At 42.4% G+C, this 25,027-nt stretch overlaps 1 protein-coding gene across 1 annotated transcript; it reads right to left on the reverse strand.

Annotated features, from left to right (window-relative positions):
• Positions 1 to 764: 764 nt before the first annotated feature.
• Positions 765 to 24,554, reverse strand: Ppm1k (protein phosphatase, Mg2+/Mn2+ dependent 1K). The gene is made up of 7 exons (XM_057769232.1): positions 24,380 to 24,554; positions 16,626 to 17,139; positions 14,643 to 14,743; positions 8,190 to 8,355; positions 7,546 to 7,690; positions 6,424 to 6,558; positions 765 to 5,146 (listed from the first exon to the last, which is right to left on the reverse strand). Exons 2-7 carry the CDS (start codon positions 17,063 to 17,065, stop codon positions 5,015 to 5,017), a joined length of 1,119 nt encoding a protein of 372 aa, XP_057625215.1. The 5' UTR covers positions 17,066 to 17,139; positions 24,380 to 24,554; the 3' UTR covers positions 765 to 5,014.
• Positions 24,555 to 25,027: the final 473 nt, after the last annotated feature.

A 25,027-nucleotide genomic window follows, 5' to 3' on the forward strand; every position in this document is an offset into this window, starting at 1 on the left:
CACTATGGAAACCATCATGACCTTTTCTCCGAGTTTCCACAGAATATTCTGGAAGAGGGAAACAAAAGAGATGACAGGGCAGGTAAGGGTGCATCTTGCTGAGTCTGGTGGCACAGACTCAGATCCCTCCACTCAGGAGGCCCAGGCAGGGGGGTCACTTGGCAATTTAGTGAAACTGTGCTTCAAAATAAAACGCAGTGGGAAATGACCCGAAGATTCGCCTTGGTGGCAGGGTGCTTGCCTAGACTTTGTGAAGACCTAGCTTCAATCTTCAGTACAAATATTAAAGAAAATTCTTTCTTTTTACAGCTTCTTGACATTAATTGGCAAATAGTTAAAATATGGTTCCCCTGATGGTTTGAAAGAAAATGGCCCACAAAGGGAGCGGCACGATTAGGAGAGGTGGCCTTGTTGGAGGAAGTGTGTCAGTGTGCGGGTGGCTTCAAGGTCTCTTTTGCTCAGGTTTCCTCAGTGTGGCAGTCAGTTGATTTCCTGTTGCCTACGAGATGTTGCACTCTCAGCTCCAGCACCCCATCTGCCTCCATGCCTCCATGTTCCCCGCCATCATGATAATGGGCTGCACCTCCGAAATGGCAAGCCAGCCCCAACTAAACGTCTTCTTGGTAAGAGTTGCCGTGGTCATGGTGTCTGTTCTCAGCAACAGAAATCCAAAGACAGCTAGTAAGGAAATCCCAGAGTCTTTACTGACACTAAATCCTTTATTCCATTCAGATCAGACACGATAAACACTGAACAATCTGGATGTCAAATAAGCAGAAGTGGAGTTTCGGAGGAGTTTAATATGTGCATTTTATTAGGCTGTTTTCACCACTGAGACAGTTACCCTAGCACAGACATTTACAAGAATAGCCAGACTCGCTACAAGGGACTGCACCAAGCAGAACTTTGGAAATTGCAAAAACAAATACGCACAAGAGAACTGCAGCAGAAATTCAGTTAATTTAGGTCACATCGCTGTGCTGCCTTCCGCACTAGAATCCAATGTCAGCTCAGTCATTCTTGGTGGTGGGACACATCTAAGTTCTCACAGCCCAGAATTCGGGACCCCATGGATCATTCCAACCATTCAGCGGCCAATGGGAGCTGCCACAGAACCAGCTGGTCTTTTCCCAGCCCTCAAATGCAGCAGGCAAGTCACCATTTTGCTTTATTTACCTTGCAAAACACAACTTGTTATTCCTGCTTAAGCCATTCTCAGAATGAAAGCCAAGAAATTCAATGTAATGTAACAGCCCAACTCTCAGGGCACTGTTTTATAGACACAAGCATGTGGAGAACCCTGGCAGTAAAGGAAAACGCAACACTTGGCTACACTTGTTAATTCTAAACTTGAACTCCCCAGGTCCCACCCGGAAGCATCTTCTTACTCTCCCATTACCACGAGATTAATTTCATATCCATTCTTGAACAATTAGTAATCAAATTTTAAATAATTTCAAACCTCAAATAATTTCTGTATTTTAGATTATATGCTACTACCTCTTCAAAGTGAACATTTAAAAGTGTTGTAATATGGGAAGGTTCATATCATGCAGTACAAAGAAGCAAAATTGATCCCTCCCGAAGAATCTTTCAACTCTAAGGGGAAAAATGCCTGGATTTGAAGCAATCAAGAGACACAAAGAATTCTGACAAGTGAACATCTGGCAGAGAACAGGGCTACATTTACTTCTGAATTGATAAGATATTTATAATTTATAATTGTAAAATATCACAATACTTTAAAGAACATTTCACCAAATAATGGGTGGCACAACACAAAAGAGTTTTTTTACAAACCACAAGTAAATCAAAGGCACACACACACACACACATATTACACGTTCAGTATTTTATCATTTATACCAAGCAAACCACATGGCAAACTCCCAGCAAAATTCATACTTAGAAAGTATGTAAGACCAGTCCCTTTCTTTCCACTATTGTGCCATTTGCAAGAACAGGGGCATGCGTATACATAGGATTATAATTATATTCTTTAAATTATATTTTAATATCGAGACTTAGAAAATATAGACACATGTATTTTATTTCCATACTGACTTGTAGTTTATTCAGGTTTGTTCTCAACAAATATATGTTAAGAAAGCCTGCAGGAAAGGCTACAGCCAAGCCCCTATGGAGACCAGCACTTTCTATCCTTTATAAGGATGATTGGATGAGGGTTTTCAGTTTCTTCCAGGTAAAACTAGACCTGGGAGCACACGCTTATAATCTCAGCACTCAGGGGTTTAAGACAAGTCTGTCCAAAAATAAATACATATAGATACAAACACACACACACATATACACACATGCACACACACACACACACACACACACACACACACACACCAAACCTCACCACCAGCACCAAAAATCTTTTCCAGAAGAAACAGGATCAAGTGCACCCAAGGCCATTATCCACAGACTCCTCCTTGTCAAATCTAAATTTACCTCAATCTATCAAAGACCTTCAGGTCTCTGAATTCCACCAGTTTGCTAAAAAAAAGGGGGGGGAGTATGGGGTGTGGGGGAGGAGCAGCAGTAATGCAAAGAACTCAGAGAAGAAATGGAGCCCACACACCAGAATGCTACACACCAGAACACTACACACCAGAACGCTGCACACCAGAATGCTGTCATTTTTATGCGCGCATTAGCTTACAAGTTCTCAATGCTCTTAAAAGTTGTTTCCATAATTCTGTCCCAACACCTGATTCAACAAGAAAGTGCCTCAGCTCTGCTAGTCTCCCTGTACTTCTTCATTTTAGACAGTGAACACAGACTCTGCTCCTTCTTGTAGGTTTTGTTTGTCTCCTGAGCCGGGGTCTTGTTATACAATGCATAGCAAATCCAGGATTCCTCTGCCACAGTCTCCTACGTGTTAGAAGGGCACATGTAAACTAACATTCCTGGCAAATGTTTTCCTCCTTCCGACTAACATCCATGAAAAGACCTTAAATTCTTTTTTGAGCCTGTTCTAAATAGGGTAGGCAGGTAAAATGAAAATATATACTTTTTCCATTTCCCAAAAACAAGAAGACGAAAAAATTTATTTTGGGACATTTTCTTTCTACTAGGTATTTAAAACAAAAATTAAAGGAAGAAAGCATGTCAGACTTGAAGGCATATATATTTCATTATTTTTTCTCTTGTTTCTGCCTCAAAATTCCATGTCACCCTTAACATTACCTAATCTTTTCATATCCCATAATTTTATATTCAAATTACCACACAATATGGCTGCTTCTGTTCTTTGGTTATCCACATCAGTTATGCATAATACAATGTATCTTATAGCCATTTGTTGTTGATATTTTGGTTTGGGAGACAAGCTGTGGCTCAGGCTTCCTTGGAACTTGCTATGCAGCCCCAGGCTGATCTCAAAGTCACCATCCTGCTTCTCTTACCTCCTCCCCTCAAGTCCTGAGATTATAGGTGTAGGCCACCACATCTGGCCCCCATATATATTTTAACCCAAGTGGTTATCTAATAATAACCACTGATTGTTTACTACAGAAAACCACTCAATCTGCTGAGTGTCCTTCGGGATAAATATATCAATAATTTAAAGCTAACTCATAAAGGCTCCATAAGTCTGCTCTCTTTAATGTTATATCGCTTCAAAATATTTACACACGCACCACACATATACCAAATTTACACAGTTTGTGAAAATAAACTATAGATTAATTCCAAACACACATTTAGGGATTCACAGTTAACAGCAAATTTATATGCAGGTAAAAAGGAGTTTAGGTTTACATTCCTAATTTACCTAGCAAATTGACATGTTTGAATACACTTTCTGAAAGATTTATTCTTCCTCATAAATCTCAGAAATGAGGAAAATGGAGACATAAACTTCAAGCTATGTCTACAGCAGTGTGAGTCATTGCAACATTATCTTTACTAACAAATGACCCAACTAGCTTACTTTGTGCGGAAAAAATGATACAAACATACCGTTTACAAAACACACAACAACAAACTTACATACACCATCAAGAAACAGAAACACTGTCCGTGTTTCCCTGTACATGTTTTGATCAAGGAGTGTGTACATTCTCCTTGGGACATTAAGGAACAGTTGGAGCAATATAGCACATTTAACTGCAGAAAAATGGGAATGGATGGGGAAGGGGCTAAAAAGAGTTCAAATACACAAGAGAGCTATTTACAAATCTGGATACACTTCAGTCCTGTCTTTTGTCTGAAGAAGCTCGCAGGGTTAAGCTTACTAATAAATGGTTCAGAGTACAAGATACAGTAACAGAAAAGCTTTTCATTTTGACTCCTTGGAACATTTATTAAAAAAATAACACTTGTGGGTATTCCTCCCTTAGAATTTCTGCATCTCCTGGGAGTACTTTTCTTTAGTAAATCTATGCTTGTTTGTCTCTAAAACATTACAAATGAAAATAAACAAACAAAAAAAGACACTTGTAAGTTGGAGCATCCTGGAGTCCCAGGTACCCAGCAAACTGAAGTAGGAAGACTGTTTGAAAGAAGGAGTGCAGGGCCAACCCGGGAAAACTGTTTTAAACAGAGAGAAAGAGAAGAGAAACATTGAAGATAATGCACTGACTAGCTGTCAAAATTCAGAAAAACCTGTCCAACTGAATAAAGAACGAACTCATTAAAAAGAAACCGGATCTGCTTGGTAATCTTAAAGATCTGAAAGCCCCCGACTCACTCTCTAGCATCACAAAACAAAGCATATAGATTTACCATTCATCAAGTGTACCAAACCACTTCCTCTCCCACTCAGTGCGGAGACTCACAATGGCTTCACAGCTTTGTCATGGTGCTTACGCTGAGCATGTACAGTTGCACATAGTGATAAGGATTTATGAAAACACTACCGTGCCTATGGCTGGTAAGCTTATACTGCATTGGGATCTATCAGTTCACAGGGACACACAGGGACAGGTGGCCTTCTGGGTATTACCAGTTTCTTGCTATGCCTGCTGACACGTGCAGCAGAGGAACCCTGAGCCCAGGCTGGCGATCAGGCCCATCGCCCGCTGGAGGCAAAGCTTCTGCTGAATGAGAAGTTTATCTCAGAGTTCTTGTATTTTCCCCAGGCACCAAAGGGCACCACGACTGCAGTGCTGTTGTCTTCGGTGCCATACTGTAGAGCCTGCAGGAGCCGGGAGAAAGAGAAAGGTAAGAGCTGGAGCCGCTGGACTTCTGTGCAAACAGACAGCATCCTTTCTCCAGAAAGTCGACTGGTTCTATACAGTTAACAAATGCAATTATCTGACACAGTTTGCAACTGTCTCAACCCTGTATTTATGTTCCACTGTGGTTATTAACTGCACATGAATAATAGATTATCCAACTATTTCCCATCCTCCACTATAGCAATCTTGGCAACTGAAACAGCTTTAAACTGAGAAACACTGCTGAGTGGCTCCCAAATAGGACACACTCAAAACCCTTAGCATGGTGCCAGTCATGGAAAAGCCTTAATAAGTGCTAATTCTTACCAACAAAATTGCCTGTAGGAATTTAGTTGAAGAACTTAAGAGCTTTGGAGAGGAATAAAAAAGAACAAAATATAACATCTGAAAACAATACTAGAAACCTACCCCTTGGTATACTAACTTAAAATCTAAAATCTCAGAAATGGGTATGTACAAAAACGTTTGTAGTATTCCTTCTACGACGGTTACGTGGGCGTCAACTAAAGTGCCTGCAGCAGGACTGTGAACCACTTCTAGGAGCCACTTCAAATAGTGAGTCAGTACTGTTCAGAAGGGCCTAGGGTTGCAGTCAGCATCAAACAGATCAAAAGATCTCACAGCCTGAGTTAAAAGATGTCTGGTATGAATAGCTTCAAGGAATGTAAAAGGCTTACAAACAAATCCTACGAGAAAAACATGTTTAAAATGTTTCAAATATACCATTATACTTAATGTATAGTTGTTAAAGTAACCATTAAAAATGGTGATAAAATAATAGGCAATGAGGAAAAACAAACAAGAAATATGATATTTTAAAAGATTTGTTTACTTATTTATGTATAAAGCGTTCTGCCTTTGTGTATGTCTACACAAATAGGAGGGCACCAGATCTCATTATGGTTGTGAGTCACTATGTGGTTGCTGAGAATTGAGCTCAGGACCTCTGGAAGAGTAGCCAGGGCTCTTAATCTCTGGGCCATCTCTCCAGTTCCGAAATATGAATTATTAAAATCCCATCCTATAAGTTGATTCCACTAACAACAAGATGCAAAACTAAACAGTAAGATCTCTATTTTTCTCAAGGCCTTGTGCCTCGCTCAGTAGGAGAGTGCTCACCCAGCATTCGAGAGACCCTGTGTTCAAATTCACTTAAGCTAAAACACTAGAGGCCTCTGCTGTCCTTCATCCTCTTCCCTCTGGGAATTTCCCACCAGAAGCTCCGCTACGTCACCTGTTCAGTCACCGCGTGGGCTGCTTCATTAGGATCATGGCACTGGTTGACAAAGTCACAGATCTCTTGACTATTCACCATGAAGTTAATCCCATCTGTGGTGAGGACCAGGAAGCTGTCCTCCGCATGGTAGAGCTGCAATCAGAAGCAAACAGATGTGATTAAGACTGTGCCTTAGGCTGTGCCTTCCAGTGATCCAATAGCGTGGAAACTGAATCTCCTTTGCAGAGTGGCCATGTGGGTCAGAGTTCATGGGCAAACTGAAAATGTAGCTGAGAATCAATACCACCTGGGACAAACCAAACTTTTACCTAGCAATACCAAGAAAGAGGCCAGACAGCCAAACGCTGAGAGTCGGGATTTAAATGCGGCTTGTATTATCTGGCTGACCCTTCCATCACTCGACGGTGTGAGCCTCTATTTACTTTAACTTGTGCTGTTATCTCAATTTGTTTCTCTTTCTTTTAAAGCGAAGACAGTTATATCTCTTCTGAACAGAGGTTGCCACAAAGTAAATCCTACATAAGTATTTATAAGTATTTTTTTTCATAAACATTTCATAATTTTTTTCTTTTTGAGACAGGGTTTCTCTGTGTAGTTCTAGCTCTGTAGACCAGGCTGGCCTCGAACTGAAAAGATGGGCTTGCTTCTGCCTCACCAGTGCAGGGATTAAAGGCGTGCACTACCACCACCTGGAATGAGACATCTTTTTAAGGCCGGAAATCCTTCCTTGAATTCTGAACATTCATGCCCTACCATTTGTGAAAGCCTACTAAGCTGACTCAAGAGCTCTAGAGAAGCAAGCAGCGGGACCTGTATCGTGTTGGGCTCAGTTTAGAGTAAAACACCGAGTGTTGAACTGAGTGGAGAAGGGAGGCCAAGAATGAGTCCTGAGCTGAGAGAATGCCTCTGTCTGGCAGGCTTTGGAAAGGATGGCCACAGAGCCCCTCTGCCAGGGGAAAACAAAAGCCAAAGACATTACCCGCCTCAGATTGGAAACTAGCATCTCACTTAGAAAGTTTATTCTGCACACATTAGTCCCCCTTGAAAAACACATCTCCTTCAGGTAAATCTTCCAGGACAGTCTCGGGTCATTCCCAGTGTTTCTGACCCCCTTCTTACCTTAATCCTGGTTGTCTCGGGCTCTGCAATTACGCCACTGGGTTTAAGATCCAAATCTCCAATACTCCTCGTCATTGCGAGTCTGCCGTTTACATGGGGCTGTCCCAAGCTATTCCAAGACACAAACCCACCACATTTCTTGATCCTAGTTAGGAAAAGATAAAATTAATCACAATGATGATGATGACAATAATATAGGAAATTAAAGCACTGGCTTAAATACCAACTTTAAAAATTGAAATCCGGAGCCTTCTAGGTCAGCCCATACCCATAATCCAAGAATTCGGGAAGGCTGAGGAGGATTTCAAGTTTAAGGTAAGCCCATGGTAAATGCCAAAACTTTTAAGTCCATAAATAAATGAGATAAAAACGAAAAACTTAGGCCACATATGGTGTACACACCCTGATAGCCCAGCACTTGAGAGGCTGAGAAAGGAGAAAACAGATTAGGCTGCATGGTGAGCTCCAGTCTCAACAAACCCAAACCACCCCAAACAAGAAAATCTGGCCCGAGGTAATGGCTATGGACAGCAAGGCTTGCAAAGAGGCCCTGGGGTTTTACACCAACAGAGGGAATGCCACGTTCCATTTCTATGGCAGCTACAGCTATCACCCCATAAAATGTCTGGTCATGGCGGCAGTACCTTTCTTTCTCATCCTTTCTTTCTGGGGTATGGTCAGTGGTCAGCTTCATGGGTTTTCCTTTTCTACACAAAAGAGCCCGGCTGTCTCCAACACTGGCTACCACCAGTTCAATACCATCTCGCAACAAGGCTACCGTGGCAGTAGTCCCAGAAGTCAGGAGGCTTGCTACAAATATTACAAAACAGAGTATCAGTTAGCGACAGAAGTGCTCGGATATGGGATTTTTACTAAGAATAAAGCAGAAGCATAGTAACCTAAGGCTGGCCCATACCGGTCTAACTTAACAAGAGCTATGCAAATGTCCTGCAAACAAACCAAGGAAGACCATGCAGAGAAACAATTAATTATTTAATTCAGTTATAAGGCTCCATGCAAACGGAAAGCTTGGCAAGCTAACTTGGCGAGCAAAGCATCAGTGTCTCCAAACGGTCTGTGTGTAAAAAGCATCACAATGATGATGCCTTCGCGTGTGTAGCAGGTGTCAAAACAAAACATGGAAATGCCACTAATCTGGCTGCTGTGGCAGATGGCAGATCAGCTGGGCCCAGTAGGTGGGCCACCTTTCTAAAATCATGAGATTTGGATCATTCTCTTTCATTCCTTACTCCAGTCAAAGTAGTACTAGTTAATAGGTGAGGAGAGAAATGCCAAGTCCAGACCATTTGTCTTCAAGTTCTACAGTGGGCATTTTTACCTTCTAGAACTACAGTTTATAAATTTTCACACACACATGAACACGCATGCACACAGTTAAAGAACCATGCCCATTTCTGGTTTTGATCTTTGTTGGCTCTATGCCTGAAGAAAAGTCCCCCCCCCCACCTTAGATTCTAGATCTGAATGGTAAAGAATGAAATTCATTCCAGTTTCTCACCAACATGACATACTCAACATGATTAGCTCCAAAAGTATCTAATAACAGAATCTGCAGCCAAAAGCAGATGAGCATGGCCAGCTGCTACTCCTGCAGCCCTGCCTGGGCAGGAATATGTCAGCAATGTGCATCTTCTCTGCCATCAAGGAAAACCCAGCGTCACTAGGCTTGAGGCTGCCGCTCTTTTTCTTCCCAAGCCAATCACCTTTGTGTGTCTTCCTTTGATTTATTCTAACATCACCTGTTCTGTGCTGTTTACCGCTAATAGAATCGTTTAAGGTGTGTCGAGCCTTGTGGAGAGCGGAACGACTATAAACTACGAACCAAAGGACAACACAGCCAAGTGGAGGAAGTTGAGAAGTAACTCATTTAGAGCAGGAATTGTCTCTAGTGATACTGTTAATCCTATAAAGCATTGTCAAAAGTTTAATTGGATTAGTTTTTTTTTTGCAGTACGAATTCTATATCCAATCACTTGATTGTTGCTTATGTAATATTTGTAGAAAGCTTCCTGACCATCCAAAGGTGACTTGTACACTATAAGCTGATTTAGAAACCTGTAATTGATTTAAATGACAATCAAGTCTTTCCAAGATGGTTTTTAGAGACAACTTTTCAAACTTCACCAAATAATGCATTTTAGAAAGAGATGAATACATTTTCCAGTCATTATATTAAAATGCCTGCTTTAATCAGGAAAGGAAATAGAAAAGCCATGGATAAAGTCTACTCAGTCTTTTGTAGTCATGCTAAGTTCACTGAGAAACGGCATCTACAATTGCACTGTCTTCCCACTTATCTCTTGTTTTTGGAACCATTAGATCAAAGCAATGCTATCATATCACAGCAATGTTGAGATGTATGTCAGCACATGACAGAAATTTTTTAACATAAGGACCATTGATGCTTATCTTACAAGCGTTACAACTTTCAACCTGATATTAGTCAAAAGTCTATACAACAATAGACTATTTACAGTTCAGTCAAGTATACAATCTACTTCCAAATGGCTTTAAAAGGCAGGGAGGAGAAGTCAGGCATGCATTAGATGCTACCAGCCCAGGGAACTCTGAACTCTTCACGTTAGCTCTCATCAACAGCTTTTCATCACGTGATCTTTAATTGAAGACGACAAAAGAATTAGCATGTATAAATGAAATTTCAGTTTGGGCTGTAGTTCCCAGCTCTCTCACCTCTGAATTTAAAAGACCTTGGGCTTTTATCAACTCACCTTCCCAGTTTCAAAATCTCAGGATATATGGGGAAGGTTTCAAAACTAACCGTTGATTCTGGCTTGATATGCATCTAAGAATATAAATTAGTGAATCAGCACTTATTTCCATGTAACAGTTAACACAGAGGTAACAATCGTCATCGTCTGCCCTAACAACAAAACTAGAAAACTAAGACGTTGTTCAGTAAGTCTTAAGACTCACTGGATACTTTATACGGTACATTGTCTCACTAGCAGGACAAGGAGGAAATGGAAATGTCCCAGTAGCTTGGGTTAGGAACTGTGAGACTCTTTTCACCTGAGACAAAATTAAGCAGCTCTCTCTTTCTGCTGAAGCCCAGCAGAGAGAGTCCACAGGCTCCAGGTCTAGAGTTGCTGAGGAGGCACAGTTCTCTGCCACAAACAACACGCACAGAGGCAAAGGGGAATTTCACCCAGAAATTATGCTCAAACACAACAAACCTGTAACACAAAGGAGAGCAGAGAGGGAGCTGCAAAATAAGGAGGAGGATTTCCAGTAGGGGACATTTCCCTGGCAAATCACATACTATACCAGGAGATGCTACATCAATGATTTCAACACTCAGCAGCTTCAAGTTAATAGTGTCTATTTTTCCCATCAGACTAACATTTCTCATAGTGTTGAAACTCTTAGAAAAAAGTACTCACGTATGCATCTGTACCAAAACACCAGTGCTGACACAGACATGTATCTGCATGTGTGTTGCAAGTGCACACGTGAACGCACACACGTGCACACACACACTTAATTTTGAAGACAGCAAATTCAATCTTTTTATTGGGTCAGAAAACAATGCAGTGTAAATTTGGATCATAACAATATAGAACTGTCCCCTAAACAAAATAATTTATATTCGATAATCAGTACACAGAAGGTGTGTGTAAACTATAGTTTATACCAGCTGATGGGGGTTTCAATTTACGTGGAGAGGCAATCAAAACACCCCGTATGCCAGAAACAGAACACAAGCCATTTGTTCATAGCATATAATGTAAGAATTAAGTACGGGAAGAACTGTTTCTAGTTGGAGGACTTAAATTCAATGTTTATATGAAGGCCAGTGTGGCTCTTGAATGATAAGATTTTTTATCATCTTTGTAACTTGATGCAATCTAAAGCAGGTGTTTCTGCTGCTCTCTCTCTCTCTTTTTCCGCAGTGCTGCAGGACGATAGAAGAGAAGAAAAATGACCACAATTTGGAAGAGCAACAAAAAGAGTAAAATCTAATGCCACCCCCAGTGATTATTAAGCTGTGTAAATAACAATCCTTATAAACTAATATTGCTGCAAAATTTATTTAAAATTGGTGATCTTGACATGTATAACTTTTTTGTCTACCATCTGTTTTGTTTTAAATGGTCATTTGTTTAAAAAAAATGAAGTGAGAGGGTATTTTAAGTCATTGCTCGGTTTCACTAAATGTAAAAAAGACTGACACAAATTGAATTTAAAATTTTGAAGGTGATGCTAAAAGGTTGGAAGGTTAGTTCAGTGGTGGAACACTTGTCTAGAGTGTATGAGGTCTGCTAAAAAATAATCCCCATTCTCTTGTCTCACAGCAAGGGCTCAGGGGAAGTGAAAGTAGGGGAGATACAAAGAAATGAGAAAAGACAGCAAGGGTAACCATGGTCATAGAGAATGTTTGCTAGCTAGCTCTGGTTCAACACACACACACACCAAAAAGAGTACTATCTACCTTTAAAATACCTTTTAAAAACACTAAAATAATATTTCAACTCAATACTTCAATTAAAAAATTAAATTTGGATAACTTTGAAACCTTATGTGAGACAGGTCTAATTTCCATTTAATCTGACCCGGAAAGACTAGCACATAGTATTCTGTCTTTAGTGATTTTATTTTGCCATCTGAAAGATATTTACAAATATATCTTTAAAATAGTTCTCAAACTCTGGTTTTTAAGAAGCATATGATATGCACAATAGTACACAGAACACTTTCTAAACACTTTCTAACCAGTGCACTGGGTACCATCCTGTTCTAACCAGCGCACTGGGTACCATCCTGTCTCTAACAGCGCACTGGGTACCATCCTATTTTGTTCCCTTTTAACCAGTTCTTCACTAAAAAGAATAATAAATTTTAAGACATCTTTATGAAGTTCTAAGATTATCCCAAAGGATGAAAGAGCAACTAAATTAGCAAAATATATCTTACTTTGGTTATTAGAAATGATATTTTATTTAACAACTGGATTGTGTGAGTCATCTAAAAAGTCTCTAGAAGATGTACAAGTCAAATTCAAAATCTCCTGAATTATAATTATTAAAAATAGACATACAAGTTAAATGTTATAAATTCCATCTCCTGAATTATAATTATTAAGAGTAAATGTTTTTAAATTCGACACCAAGTCTAATATTGATGGTTTTAATCACCAGCATTGACTATATCATTTTTAAAAAGCTTGATTGCACTCATGAAGGGTTAATGAATTTTAGTGTTGGCCATATGCCAGTGCTCTGGGACATTGTGTTCTATGAGTCATGGGCAGTAAATACAGCTGTTTGTAGAACAGCTGGAGCACAGTACTGACACTACATCCCTTAAATACTGTGATGAAGCAGCCAAGTTCACAGCCACCCTAGAAATGGGTAAAAACACTCCAAATCGATTATTCTAAAAATGCTGGGTGTGGTGGTGCATACCTTTCTCTGTGAGTTTGACCCATCCTGATCTACATAGCCAGCTCCAAACCAGCTTGGGAAGCTTAATGAGACTCTGTCCCCACCCTCAAAAAAGTAAAACCACGAGAAACTGTTTCACTTCCTCTTTATGTGTTTTACTCTTTAGGAGAACAAAAGCTAAATCTTAAGCAGAAACCACACCCTCTGTCAAGTCCCCACTAAAGGAAGGGGAGATAACTTTGGGTGCAAAAGGAAGAAGACAAAATGATTTCAAATAACTCACAAAGTGAAAACTACATGTGCAGACAAATGGAGAAAGAATGGACCATCAAGTGTACTGGGGAGTGTGATGGTAAGCATCTCACAGTAGCAGGCAGGGGCTGGAGAAGCAGCTCAGCGGCAGAGCCCGCTGGCCTAGCATGTTCCAAGGCGCTGGGTTCAACAGGGATGGTGATGGGGAGGCTGATACTGAAGTGGTACACTCAGCTCTCCTAGGGCCACCCTTTCCCCCACCCTGCTATTAAATATGCTAATGAACAAGGCCCTAATCTCCACTAACCATTTCTTCTCTTTGAGTTGGAGCTCCTCGTGTGTGAAATGGGGAGAATCTCCATCTGGCTGAAAATGGCATTCCTGGGGGGCGCTTTGCTTGTTAAAAGGAAAGAAAACTAAGAGCAACACTCCCCCACAATGCTGTAGCCTGTCAGCACACATTACAAGGCTGCTGCAGACGCTTGCAAAATTAACTTTATTATCAATGCACTTTTGGTGAGCTAACTAGAAAATATTGGATATACTTTCCTGAAATTATTTTGATAAACTTAGTTAAAACACAAAACATTTACTTTAAAAACTTAGCACATTACACGAGTTTTTTTTTCTTTTTTAAAAATACACTTGTCATGTCCTTATACTTAACAAAACCAAAAATATCACTAGTTACCATAGGAAATCTGCAAGATGGAGAAAGAGAAGACAAATATCTCCCTTCTGACTAGACAAATGGGTGCCAATCAGTCATTTTCTGTCAGACTTAGGACTTACTGCTAATATTCTTCTTTTTAAAAATATATATTCATTTATTTTGTGTGTGCATGCATGTGTTAGTTTTTAAGTGTACACAGACATGTCATAGCTCATGTGTGAAGGTCAGAAGTGAACATATGGAAATTGCTTCTTTCCTTTCTCCATGTGGGTCTTGGGGCTAGAACTCTCAGGTGATGAAACTTGGTGGCAGGCACCTTTACCCACGAATCCCTCTCTCTGATCCCCTGAAGTAAATGCTGAACAGTTATCAACCTTGCAGATGGGATTTTCCTGCAGTGTTTGAACTAGTGGTCTGGCAGGGGGATGAGGTCCTCTTAGTACGGACATCCTGTCCATAAAACTATTCATCAAATAGATTGAAACATTTTAAAATCTTTTTCAAATTAAAATTCAGTAACAACCATTTTGGAGCGTCCCCTTCTGAAAGGTCATTATCGACATGGTGGGACCCTGACATCAGTTCAGATTCTAAACAGCATTGAAAAGGATTCTTTGTATAAAATTATTTCTGTAAAAACTCCCCACAAGCAAACATGCAACAACATTCCCACCACTGAAGACCTTCCCCTTCGGTTTCCCTTTCCCCACAAATCCTTAAGGCTCTGAGGCATGCCCTGACTGGCTTACCATCAGCAGACAGGTGGGCATAACTGGAAAAGGCTTTATCAATTTCTAGAAAGGCCATGGTCAGGACTGTTTCCAAGTCTTTCTCCCGAGGAAGCAGATCCCTTTGGGGAGAGGAAAGAAAGCTGCGATCACTCTACAGTGGTTTTCTCTTCTCAGGCAGTGCTCCAGCAGCCACTCCACGCAATAGGCCTCATGCTTTCCTCTCAGATGCTTTCGCTGAGGATTCAAGAACTGAGGACCATATATTGGTCTCTGAATGCACTAAGTATGGTGAAGTGTGTCACTGTTGGGCTGAGGCTCATGGCATCATGCTCTGGGTATGTGGTGCTGGAGAGGCAACTCAGAGTTCCCTGTTAGGTAGGACTAACTGAGCTACATTAAACCCGAGGCTTCTTAAAGGCAAAGGCATGAGAATCTAAGTTGGGGAAAGTGGTGCTGGTGGTCGCCTATAATACTGACTTAGGAGGTGAGGGCAGGAGGATCAGGAGTTTAAGGTCATCCTTAAATCAGTTCTAGCCCAGCCTGGAATGTGGCATTCGACCTCGGAAAAACAAACAAGGCTGTCTGAAGATATAGTTTAAGTGGTTGGGTCTTTGTCTCAATTGGAAAAAAAAAAAAAAAAGCTTCAGGTCCTTACCTTCTGAGCCATCTCACGATCCCCAAGTCCTTTCCTGTTTTTAAAGAATTCTTAGTAGTGCAACCCTGATCGACTTAAATCACTGAATTTGTAGAATGAGGTAAATCATGCAAAACTCAACTGACAAATTACCTCTAACAATACATTGGAAGGTAAAACAGTAGCCCATGGCCATAACTGCCACACTGTTTCCTCTCTTTAATTCTAGAAGCGGTGTGAGTCTCAAAAACATAATGAGTGTTTTGGGTGAGAATAGCTCCCACAGGCTCATGTATTTGACTGCTTGGAACTGTTTTTTTTTTTTTTTTTTTTTTTTTTTTTGGGAAAGGATTAAGAGGTTTTAAAACCCCACACCATTCTGAGTTAGCCAGTTCTCGTTCTCTTGTTCTCTCTCTCTCTCTTTCTCTCTTCCCGTTTGTAGATAAGGATATCATCTCTCAGCTATTGCTGGCTGTTGCCATGCTGCCCGTCATCACAGTCATGGACTCTAATTTCCTGAAACTGTAAGCAAGTCCCCAATAAACTTTCTTTTATAAGTTGCTTGGTCACTATGTGTCTTCACAGAAAAGTAACTAAGACAATAAGTAAACTTCTCTGTGCTGACAAGAGTAAATACTTCTTCAGGAACACAGAGGTATAGCTCCATGGGTAAAGTGTTTGCTATGCAAACAACATGAAGACCTACCTCCCATCTAAAGACAACATGAGGCCTAGGGGCTCATGGGCCAGCCAGTCTAGCTAAAAAAGTGTGAGCTCCAGGTTCAGCAAGAGACTCAATCTCAAAATGTAAATTAGGGAACGATACAGAAAGACACTGATGTCAACCTGTGGCCTCCACACACAGATGGGTGCACAAACACATACACAGACATGCACTCCACACACAAATTACCACAAACACAGGTGATAACACACATGAGTAAAATTTCTTTTTTTTTTTTCTTTTTTTTTTTTTTTTGGTTTTTCGAGACAGGGTTTCTCTGTGGCTTTGGAGCCTGTCCTGGAACTAGCTTTGTAGACCAGGCTGGTCTCGAACTCATAGAGATCCGCCTGCCTCTGCCTCCCGAGTGCTGGGATTAAAGGCGTGCGCCACCATCGCCCGGCATGAGTAAAATTTCTCACAAGTTATCTTTGTACTTTATAATTTACTGGAAATAGTAACCTAGAGGCGCAGATTCTCAACCGTGTTTCTCAAATGGCGAACAGGTACACAGGCCACGCTGACTACCGCACACACTGATGGAGTGGCACGTGTGCACTCGAGGAATTCCGTCTGCACTGGCTATCTCAGCCACAGGGAGACTATTTCAACAGAGGAACTGCAACACCAAGGTCGTCATACATACATCACACATTTTTCCATGTGCGTGTGACAGAAGTCAGCAGCTGCCGGTCCCCCGTGCCCGTCGTATACTGCAAAGTACAGCACCTCCTCTGTCAGCTGTGCGAACCCAAACCGATCTTCATTTTCTTTCCGTTTGCCAATGAGGGAGGCACTGCCCACGTTCTCCAGGCTAATTTTGGGGATTGGCTTGCCATACTTGATGCTAGGTGGCAGCAGAATTGGCTCATCGATGCGGTTATCCCAGATCCCAAAGTTGTCCCAAGTGGCTGGCTGCCCGCTTCCATCGGGGTCAAATCGGGAACACCTGGGCTCGGTGGTGGAGCTGTAACAGGCAGGAGTCACCTGCCTGCTGTCCTGCAGGAAGACGGAGCTTAGCAACACTCTCTTCTTCACCTGGTTCCCGCCACTTCTGGCCAAAGTAATTAAGGCCGCCGATAGCATACTGCAATGCCAAAGGCCTCAGTCACAGGGAAAAACAGAGCAATAGCAGAATTCCTTGAAGAAAATTGATGCACCTAGGGGTGGGGGCAAAGACAAGGTCATAGTAAATAATTCAAAACACTGCTAATACATCATTAGATGCCAGAAACGAAAGCCATAAAGAGTCTGACATTGTGTGCGCGCACATGCGTGCAAGCATGTATGTGTACGGACTCTACATTCTATTCTTGAGAATGCTGAATCAAATAACTTACCTACCCCCTTCACAGTGTTTGAATTCTATAACAGTTGATAATATGCATATACAAACAACACATGTATCTCCGATTTAACCTGCTATCACTTTGGGACCTTGCCAAAATGAACATGTTGATTCGGCTGGCATGAAGCAAGGTCACACGGTACATGCTACTCAGCCGTGACCACACAAATGCCGGTCATCAGGTCACACTCTGGAAGTAGAGATCCTTTCCTCAGCCGTTATAAAGACAAGATACTGTAATTGTCAACAAGAACAACTGCCTCTCCTAAGGACAGAAGTAGGGAAAACAGTGGTTGCTAGAATATTTATAATAATTCTATACTCAAAGAGTAGCCAAGTTTAACAAAGACACTATTTGGGATCAGGGTTTCCTTTTTACTTTAAATATTTTTATTCATTCTTTCAGAATTTCATACAGTGTATTTTTTTTTGTCATATTCACCTAACTCTTCCTACCAATGCCTTCAAGGTCCACCCTACGGCCCAGCCCCATACTTGGTGTCACCCATCAACTCCAATTTGAGTCACCCAAGTACTCCTGGGTGTGGGTCCACCAGGTAGGGGCACAATTGACCTACCGGGAGCCAGTCTCTTAAACTGACTCTTCCTCCCCACTCCATGCTGGAAAAAGGTATTATATTATTCTCAACCACACAAACCAGGACTGTGTCTGTAGTGCTAGCTATTGAGGACAGTGAAGTAAGAAGAATTATTTCCATTCAGTTCAGATCAGTCTAGGAGACACAGTGGAACACTGTTTCAAACAAACAGTTGAAATTTACTTCACAATAAAAAAAATGAGTTAAAAAATATATCTGTTTAGGGCCTGTGGATATGATGTTATCGATTAATCTTGCCAAAATGCATCAACATTCACAAAAAAAGTCAGCTGGAGTTCATATATGCAGAAATGCATCGCAAATTTTATTTATTTATTCTTAAATGTACTTACTATGCATGCAGTGTTTTGTCTGCATATATGCCTGCAGGCCAAAAGAGGGCACAGATCTCATTACAGATGGTTGTGAGTCACCATGTGGTTGCTGGGAATTGAACTCAGGACCTCTGGAATAGTAGCCAATGCTCTTAACCTTGAGCCATCTCTCCATCCCACACTACAAACTTTAAACAATAACTTTCAGGTGAATTTTTGTGAATTCACTTTAGCTAAGGGTGGGAAGGGCCATTATCCTGGTCAGCAGGTAAAACAGTCAAAGAAAGATGCAATACAAAAGCACTCCCTTAGAAATCCTGATGAGGATGGGAGATAGGTGGGAGGAGGGGGTAGGGAGAGGGATAACTAACACTAAGGATGTTTGAAAAAGTCATACAAACTACCTAATACATACATACATACATATATATATGTATGTATATATAATATCCTCTGGGAGTCAGGGAAGAGGGAGAGAGAAATTGTATACAGGAGATGCTGATGCTTCTGGAAGCCATATGTAGCCAAATAAAAGTTCGTGGCTGGGTGTAGGATATCCCACCCCTCCCCGCCCTCGGCTGTCTGTCAGGAGTGTACCAGAAACTCTTTACACAATACAGGCTGCTGTGATTGCTCTTGGTTGCCCACTAGAACTCTATGGTAACACCCCATTGCTGAATCCACCCACCACACACTTCGTCCGCAGAGAATGCCTTGTAAAGTCCTATCTCTATACCCAGAGATGAGTGCCGCTCTCAGACCTCATTGATGTTGCTTTGTGTGTGGACAGTGACTGATGCAGAAACTCACAACCAATCAAAGGGCCACTTGGATAACAGTGGGACATTATACTACACCTCTCCCCTCAAGGACCATCCAAGAAGATGGAGCAGAAAGATTCAAAGAGCCAGCCGCTAGGGAGGAGTGGCAGGAAACAATGTCTTCTAAACTTGACACCATTGCTGCACTCTCGAACTCACCACAGCTGTGGTTGCTGGCACAAGACCAAACCACTCACTATTCTAGGATGCAAGGGCTGATGGGAACTCCCCCAACCCACCCCTGAGGTGCTATGGACAGCTGGTGGATTCTGGGAGAAGGAGAGCCAGTTTTTCTTTACAGGTGTAGCAGCTGGTCTGTTGACTATGCTCAGGAAGGCCCCACATCCGTGAATTGATGGATGATATAAACAATGGTCAAGGGGGAAAAATGACATAAAGGCAAAAGTGGGGACTGGGAAGTAGATTTCAGAAAAGTTAGGAGGAAGAGTGTGTGGGGGGAGGAGGGGTTGAGTATGATCAAAATACACTGTATGCAATTCTTAAAAAAAAAAGTAATAAAATATTTTGACCAAATTTTGAGACACACAGAAAATTGGCAGCACACATTCTGGGTGTATCTGTGAGGATGTCTTCAGAGACCATGAGAAACGAGTTAGTGCTCGGTCAGCAAATGGAGGGCAAAAGACTCATCCTAAGTATGGGTGACATCATCTAATAAGCTAGGCCCTCTTCTTAGGGGGACATTTTCCCTCCTGATCCAGTGAACACCAGACCCCAGCTTCTTACCTTTGAATGGAGATTCACACTAGCTATTCTCCAGGGTGCTTATGGACCTTCAACCCCACACTGGGCTCAGAAAAATTTCAAGTAATACTTCAGCTGCCCATTAGCTCCCAATAGAACAACTTACTTGGAAGGCCCAGCCGGCCCCTGACTTTGCTCTCTGGCTTCCTGGACAGGATTGTACTTGTCCCCTCGCACATGTTCTCCTGATGTTAAGGTGCCACCCGCCATGGAGTCCTCATCAGAGCGCCTGCCAGCACCATGTCCTTCAAGACCCAGAGGAACCTGAACTAAAGTCACCCAAACAAACTTACTCTGTTTTTATTCATTTTTCACGCCTATTGGTTTATCTACTTGTACACAGGCATGGAGTGCAAGTTCATTGGTGCATACGAGGAGGTCTGAGAAATACTTGAAGGGAGCTGGCTCTCCCCTTCCGCCATGTAGCCTCCAGGGACAAAACACCAGTCTTGGCAGCAAGCACCTTATATCCTCTGAGCCATCTCACTGGCCCAAAACAAATGTTTCATACCATTTCCCCGAGTCACAGGTTTCAATAAAAATATGTGTTATAGGTGACAGCAAAGAGAAATTTCAAACGAATATAATGTGGCATTTACTAGAAGTATTAATCACTGATGGATGTGATTGGCACAGCAGTAATTATTACTTCTAATAGATAAAGCAATATGTGTGAACAATAAAAAACAGTTTGTTTAGGTGACTTTAGCTCGTGCACACTTCCTTATCAGGCATACACCCACCTTAAAGTAACAGGACTGCAGACAAATGACTGAAGTAGCTCTTCTAGAGTTCTCTGGCCTTCCTCTTACGCTTCTCTCTAACCCTCAAAAAAAATCAAATGATAAACGCAACTGCTTTCTCATCAGAGAAGAAATGCTCACAAGATATATTAGTGAATGATAAAATTAAAGTACAAGTGGGCAGCTCCTCTGAGCCTGTATAAACTAACAGTTATCATCAATTTGACCTTCCCTCATAGTGTCAACACTGTCACTTCAGAAAGTTAGCAGAGCAGGCTATAGAGAAACACGTGCTGGAGAGCACTCTGCTGGCTGAGATTCAGTGTGGGCAACTCCGGAATAGGTCAGCACCCCCAGACAAACAGATTTAAGTGGTTCCATCTCCTTTGCCAACCACACCCAAACTAAACCACACAGATCCCTTTTAGAGCCTCAAGAAAACTATTCAAAGACAACCTGTGTTTCTAAGCTACACAACTCTCAATTAAACCCACACACAACCCAGAAGTCTAACTTAACGGTGGAGCCAGGTCTTAGCTTGCATAAGACCCTCAATTCAAAACCTAAGCAGCCCCCGAACAAAGATAAAAACAGCAAGAGAAAAAAGCAAACACCCTCACCCCAAACCAAACAAATCTCTGTACATCAAGAAAGACACCCCCTGTTTCAAGTTTGGAAAAAACAAAACAAAACAAAACAAAAACCCCCAAACATCCCTCCCTCCCCATCAGACCAAGAGATCTTGGAACAGGTGCAGAAATGACCATGAACAGAACAGCAGATTGGGGTGGGGGGTGGGAGGAACGACACAGAAGTTTGAAAGACAGCAAACACTTAAAACAAATAAACAAAACAAAAAGCTGTGCCCTTAAACAGAATGGAAAACAGCCTGGCAAAGCCCCAAGCATTGGCTTTGTCAAACCAGCAAGCAGCAGTGGGCTGGGATAAGCTTATTAGTTGTCCACTAAAAAGCAGTTACTTAGCTAGTTGTTACTAATCAGGGAGAGTTACGTAAATCTGCGGATTAGAAATCTAAGCTAACCAATGTTAGTAAGCCATTTAAACAATTATATTTAATCTTTCAAAGTGAAATCACCCTTTTACTGTTTTTACTACACAAAAATGTCCCAGAAAAGTAAAAGGAACGCAAAGTATATACACAAACGCTTATGGCATAGTCTATTAACAGTAAGCTAACTTTGAACTGTGGTAAGGAAGAAAATAAAGATAAATAGTATGTTTGGAATCCTAGATATACAACATAACAATCTCAAATAAATTGGTAATTGTACATAAAAGGGGAAAAAAGAATGCTTGCCTGAACTATTTCAAATTCTTTATTTCCCAATCAAAACACAAATTGAGTATCACAATTTAATCAACATTGGTCTTTAAAATTGTATGTGTACACGCACACAATTAAAAATACCTTATATATTCTATCTATTATAAACGCCTCAAAACATGCCTTCCCACCATTTCCATAATGAGTCCAGTGACTAAAGTCAGTCTCCCTACCTTCTTCCTCTACCTCATACTTAAAAGTGACCAGAAAGGAAAGAAAGAAGTCAATGTTAGAACGAAGTTGTCCCCATGTAAGTAACTCCATCTAGCAGGAATCTCAGCCAAGAGGATAAGAAGCTGTGTGATGTCCTCGGCACAGTTGCTTCAAGACAGCGCTGGTGAAACTCACTTCTACAGAGCAGCAATCGCAGGCCAAAGACATCAGGAAAGGAGCTTTGTAGGGTGGTCTGCCCCCTAAAATCTCACCACTTAGGGTGTGGAGGCAAGAAGACCAGGAGTTAAAGGCCAGCCTGGGCTACTTGAGATCCTGTCCCAACAACAAAAACATCAGGATTGAAAAATGCATCTGCCTCGTCAACCTTTGAAACCACCCTTTGAATTTACAGCGCAAGCGCCCACACACAGCTGCAAGACGACTGCACCGATTTTACTCTTCATATTTCTCCCGTGTGATGCTTGTCCAGCAGTTTAACTCCCAAAGCTGTTCCACTGTATTTCTGGAAAAAGGAGGCACTGTCTCTATAGCAGGTTTTGGCACGGGGAATTTGAGTTCAACTGCTGATGAATGCCCAAAACAATTCAAAAGGGAAATTTCCTGCTACCACTTTAAGCAAGCCCTGGCAGAATCGGGAGTTCTGGCAAGCAGCATTACTGATATGGCTTAGATTTTCCTCTCTCCAGGAACCCTGTGCGGTAACTAACTGCATAGTGGCAGTGTGCTAACTTATCATAATGGGAAACACAAGGTAATTTTAATATTTTTTCATTTTGTTTATTGTGTGTGCCAGCGCAAGCCAGCAAAGGTCAGAGGACGCCTTGGAGGTGTACCTTTTGTTGCTATCTGTAGATCCTGGTGGCAGAACTCAAGCAGCAGGCTTGGCACCAGGCAACTTCACCGGCCAAGTCCATGGGACATCACCAGCAGATTTTTAATATTCTTAAACTCTAAATGTCTTTACCATCATCACCAATGAAAACCCACTGCACCCCAATAAACAATTAAAATCATCTGAAAAATCTCTGAAATGTATTTTAGCAAATCTGCACTCAATGTCCTTACCTCCTTTTAGGAGGAAAGAAAATGTATTCGCTTACAGGAGCAAAGAAAACAACAAAACCCCCAGTGAGCTCCGGGCGTCTGTTTAGTAATGAAAAGTACTTACTACTCAATTCTGTGAAAGGGGTGCTGAAGTCAAGGAAAAAAGAGACTCAGATTGTAAGGAAAACAGTTATTAACAAGAACTCATTATCCAAAGCTTCCGTATTCAATGACATTTGTCATACTGTGGTGATCTGGTCTCCAGTTTCTACACTCTATCTAGCAGACCAACACCTTCCCTTCCGCGCAGTCCTGCAGATCTCAGGCGGCCCCCATTGTTTTCTCCCTGGGGTCCAGGTTCTGCAGAGGGCACATCTGCTTTTCCCACCAGAGGCACCTGGGGTGAGGCTGGGGGCTTTTGCTGTTACTATTTCTCCAACTCCTACCACAAAACACCAGCGGCGCTTTTGAGACTCGAAATCGTCTAGCTGCTTCTACCCACAGCCTCATCTTTGTCTCCTCCGGGGGAATGTGCTCATCTACAGAAACAGGCACCAGGAGCCACTTGGCTTAAGACACGGTGCTTTCCCAGCAAAGCAAAACACAAGCTCTCAGATCCGAGCCACCAGGGCTCCGCAATCCTTCTCTACACCCAGCTCCTTACACACCCCGCAGGACAGGGTCCTGAGTTAGTTTTCTGACCTTGGCCGAAACGGGACGCGGCAGGACTCCGGCCAGCCCAGCGCAGCCCAGCAGATCTCCGGGCACCCCCGGGTCTTCATTTCGGGAAACAGGTCCCGCAGTGGCCACGCCTGCTCCCTCGGGCTGGAGCGCACCTGGGGGGGCCTCGCTGCAGGGAATCTGGGGCGGCTTCGGTTTTCCCCACTGTCTCTGTCCCTCCCTCCGACTCTGCCCACCCTACTAGCCCCGCTCCCACAACGCACACTTCTCGCCTGAGGTCAAGTTCAAGGCCGATTGCAACAACCGAAGAGCCGGATGCCCGGGTGCAGCCTCCGTGGGCCTCGGCGGGAACAGCTGCTCTCCACCCGGCACACAGAGCCCGGGGCGATGCGCATGGGGCTCGGCCTCAAAGCGAGGCCGAGGAAGCTGCGGGAACCCATCCCATATTTCTCCGCCTTCCTGAGGAACGCTCCATTCCGAGGACCGCCAATAGATTCCCGTCAACAACCTAGGGAATGAGCGAATTGAACTATTCAAGCTCTTACCTTGTGATGGTTGTGTCTGTAAATTTCTTAACTAGCTAATGGAAGTAAAGAGAAGGTTTTCTTGGATGATAAATAAGGCTGACTTCTCTTGTTGATGCGAATCTCCAGAGCTAACAATTAGGGAGGCCACAAACTCCTCTCTGGAAATGCTCGAAAAAATTTTCAGCCGCTGGCCAAATGGAGACCGGGAGGAGTCTGCTCCTCATGATTGACAACAACTCCGACCAGCTGATGCTCGGCAAGTCTCGGTGCCTGCCCTCAATCTCAGCCAATCATAGATCTAGATGGGATCGAGCCTCCTGCACGGGTAATTTGACCTCTCTGATTGCCAACTGAGTGTAGCAGAGCGACGGCAAATTGGACCAGTAGCTGATCGACATGGCGCCCCGCCCTCCCGAGGTGGCTTGGATCAGAGGTGCCCGGGAGTTGGTTGCTTAGGCCAGAGATATCTTGGCTATGACCCAAGAAATCGAGAACATGACAGCCACGCTTTGGCTTGTGTATAGCGCTTGTACATCTTCCAGTTCTCTTGCAAGTTCTTTGACAAATCACAGAGCACTGTTCTTCGGGCTGCACTAACAGACATTTTGGGATGGCTTGAAACTGTTCTGCCTGCCATAGGGATTTTCATCTTTGTGAAAGAAGCAT

The sequence above is a fragment of the Chionomys nivalis genome, chromosome 1 (assembly GCF_950005125.1).
Source record: "Chionomys nivalis chromosome 1, mChiNiv1.1, whole genome shotgun sequence".
NCBI lineage: Eukaryota > Metazoa > Chordata > Mammalia > Rodentia > Cricetidae > Chionomys > Chionomys nivalis.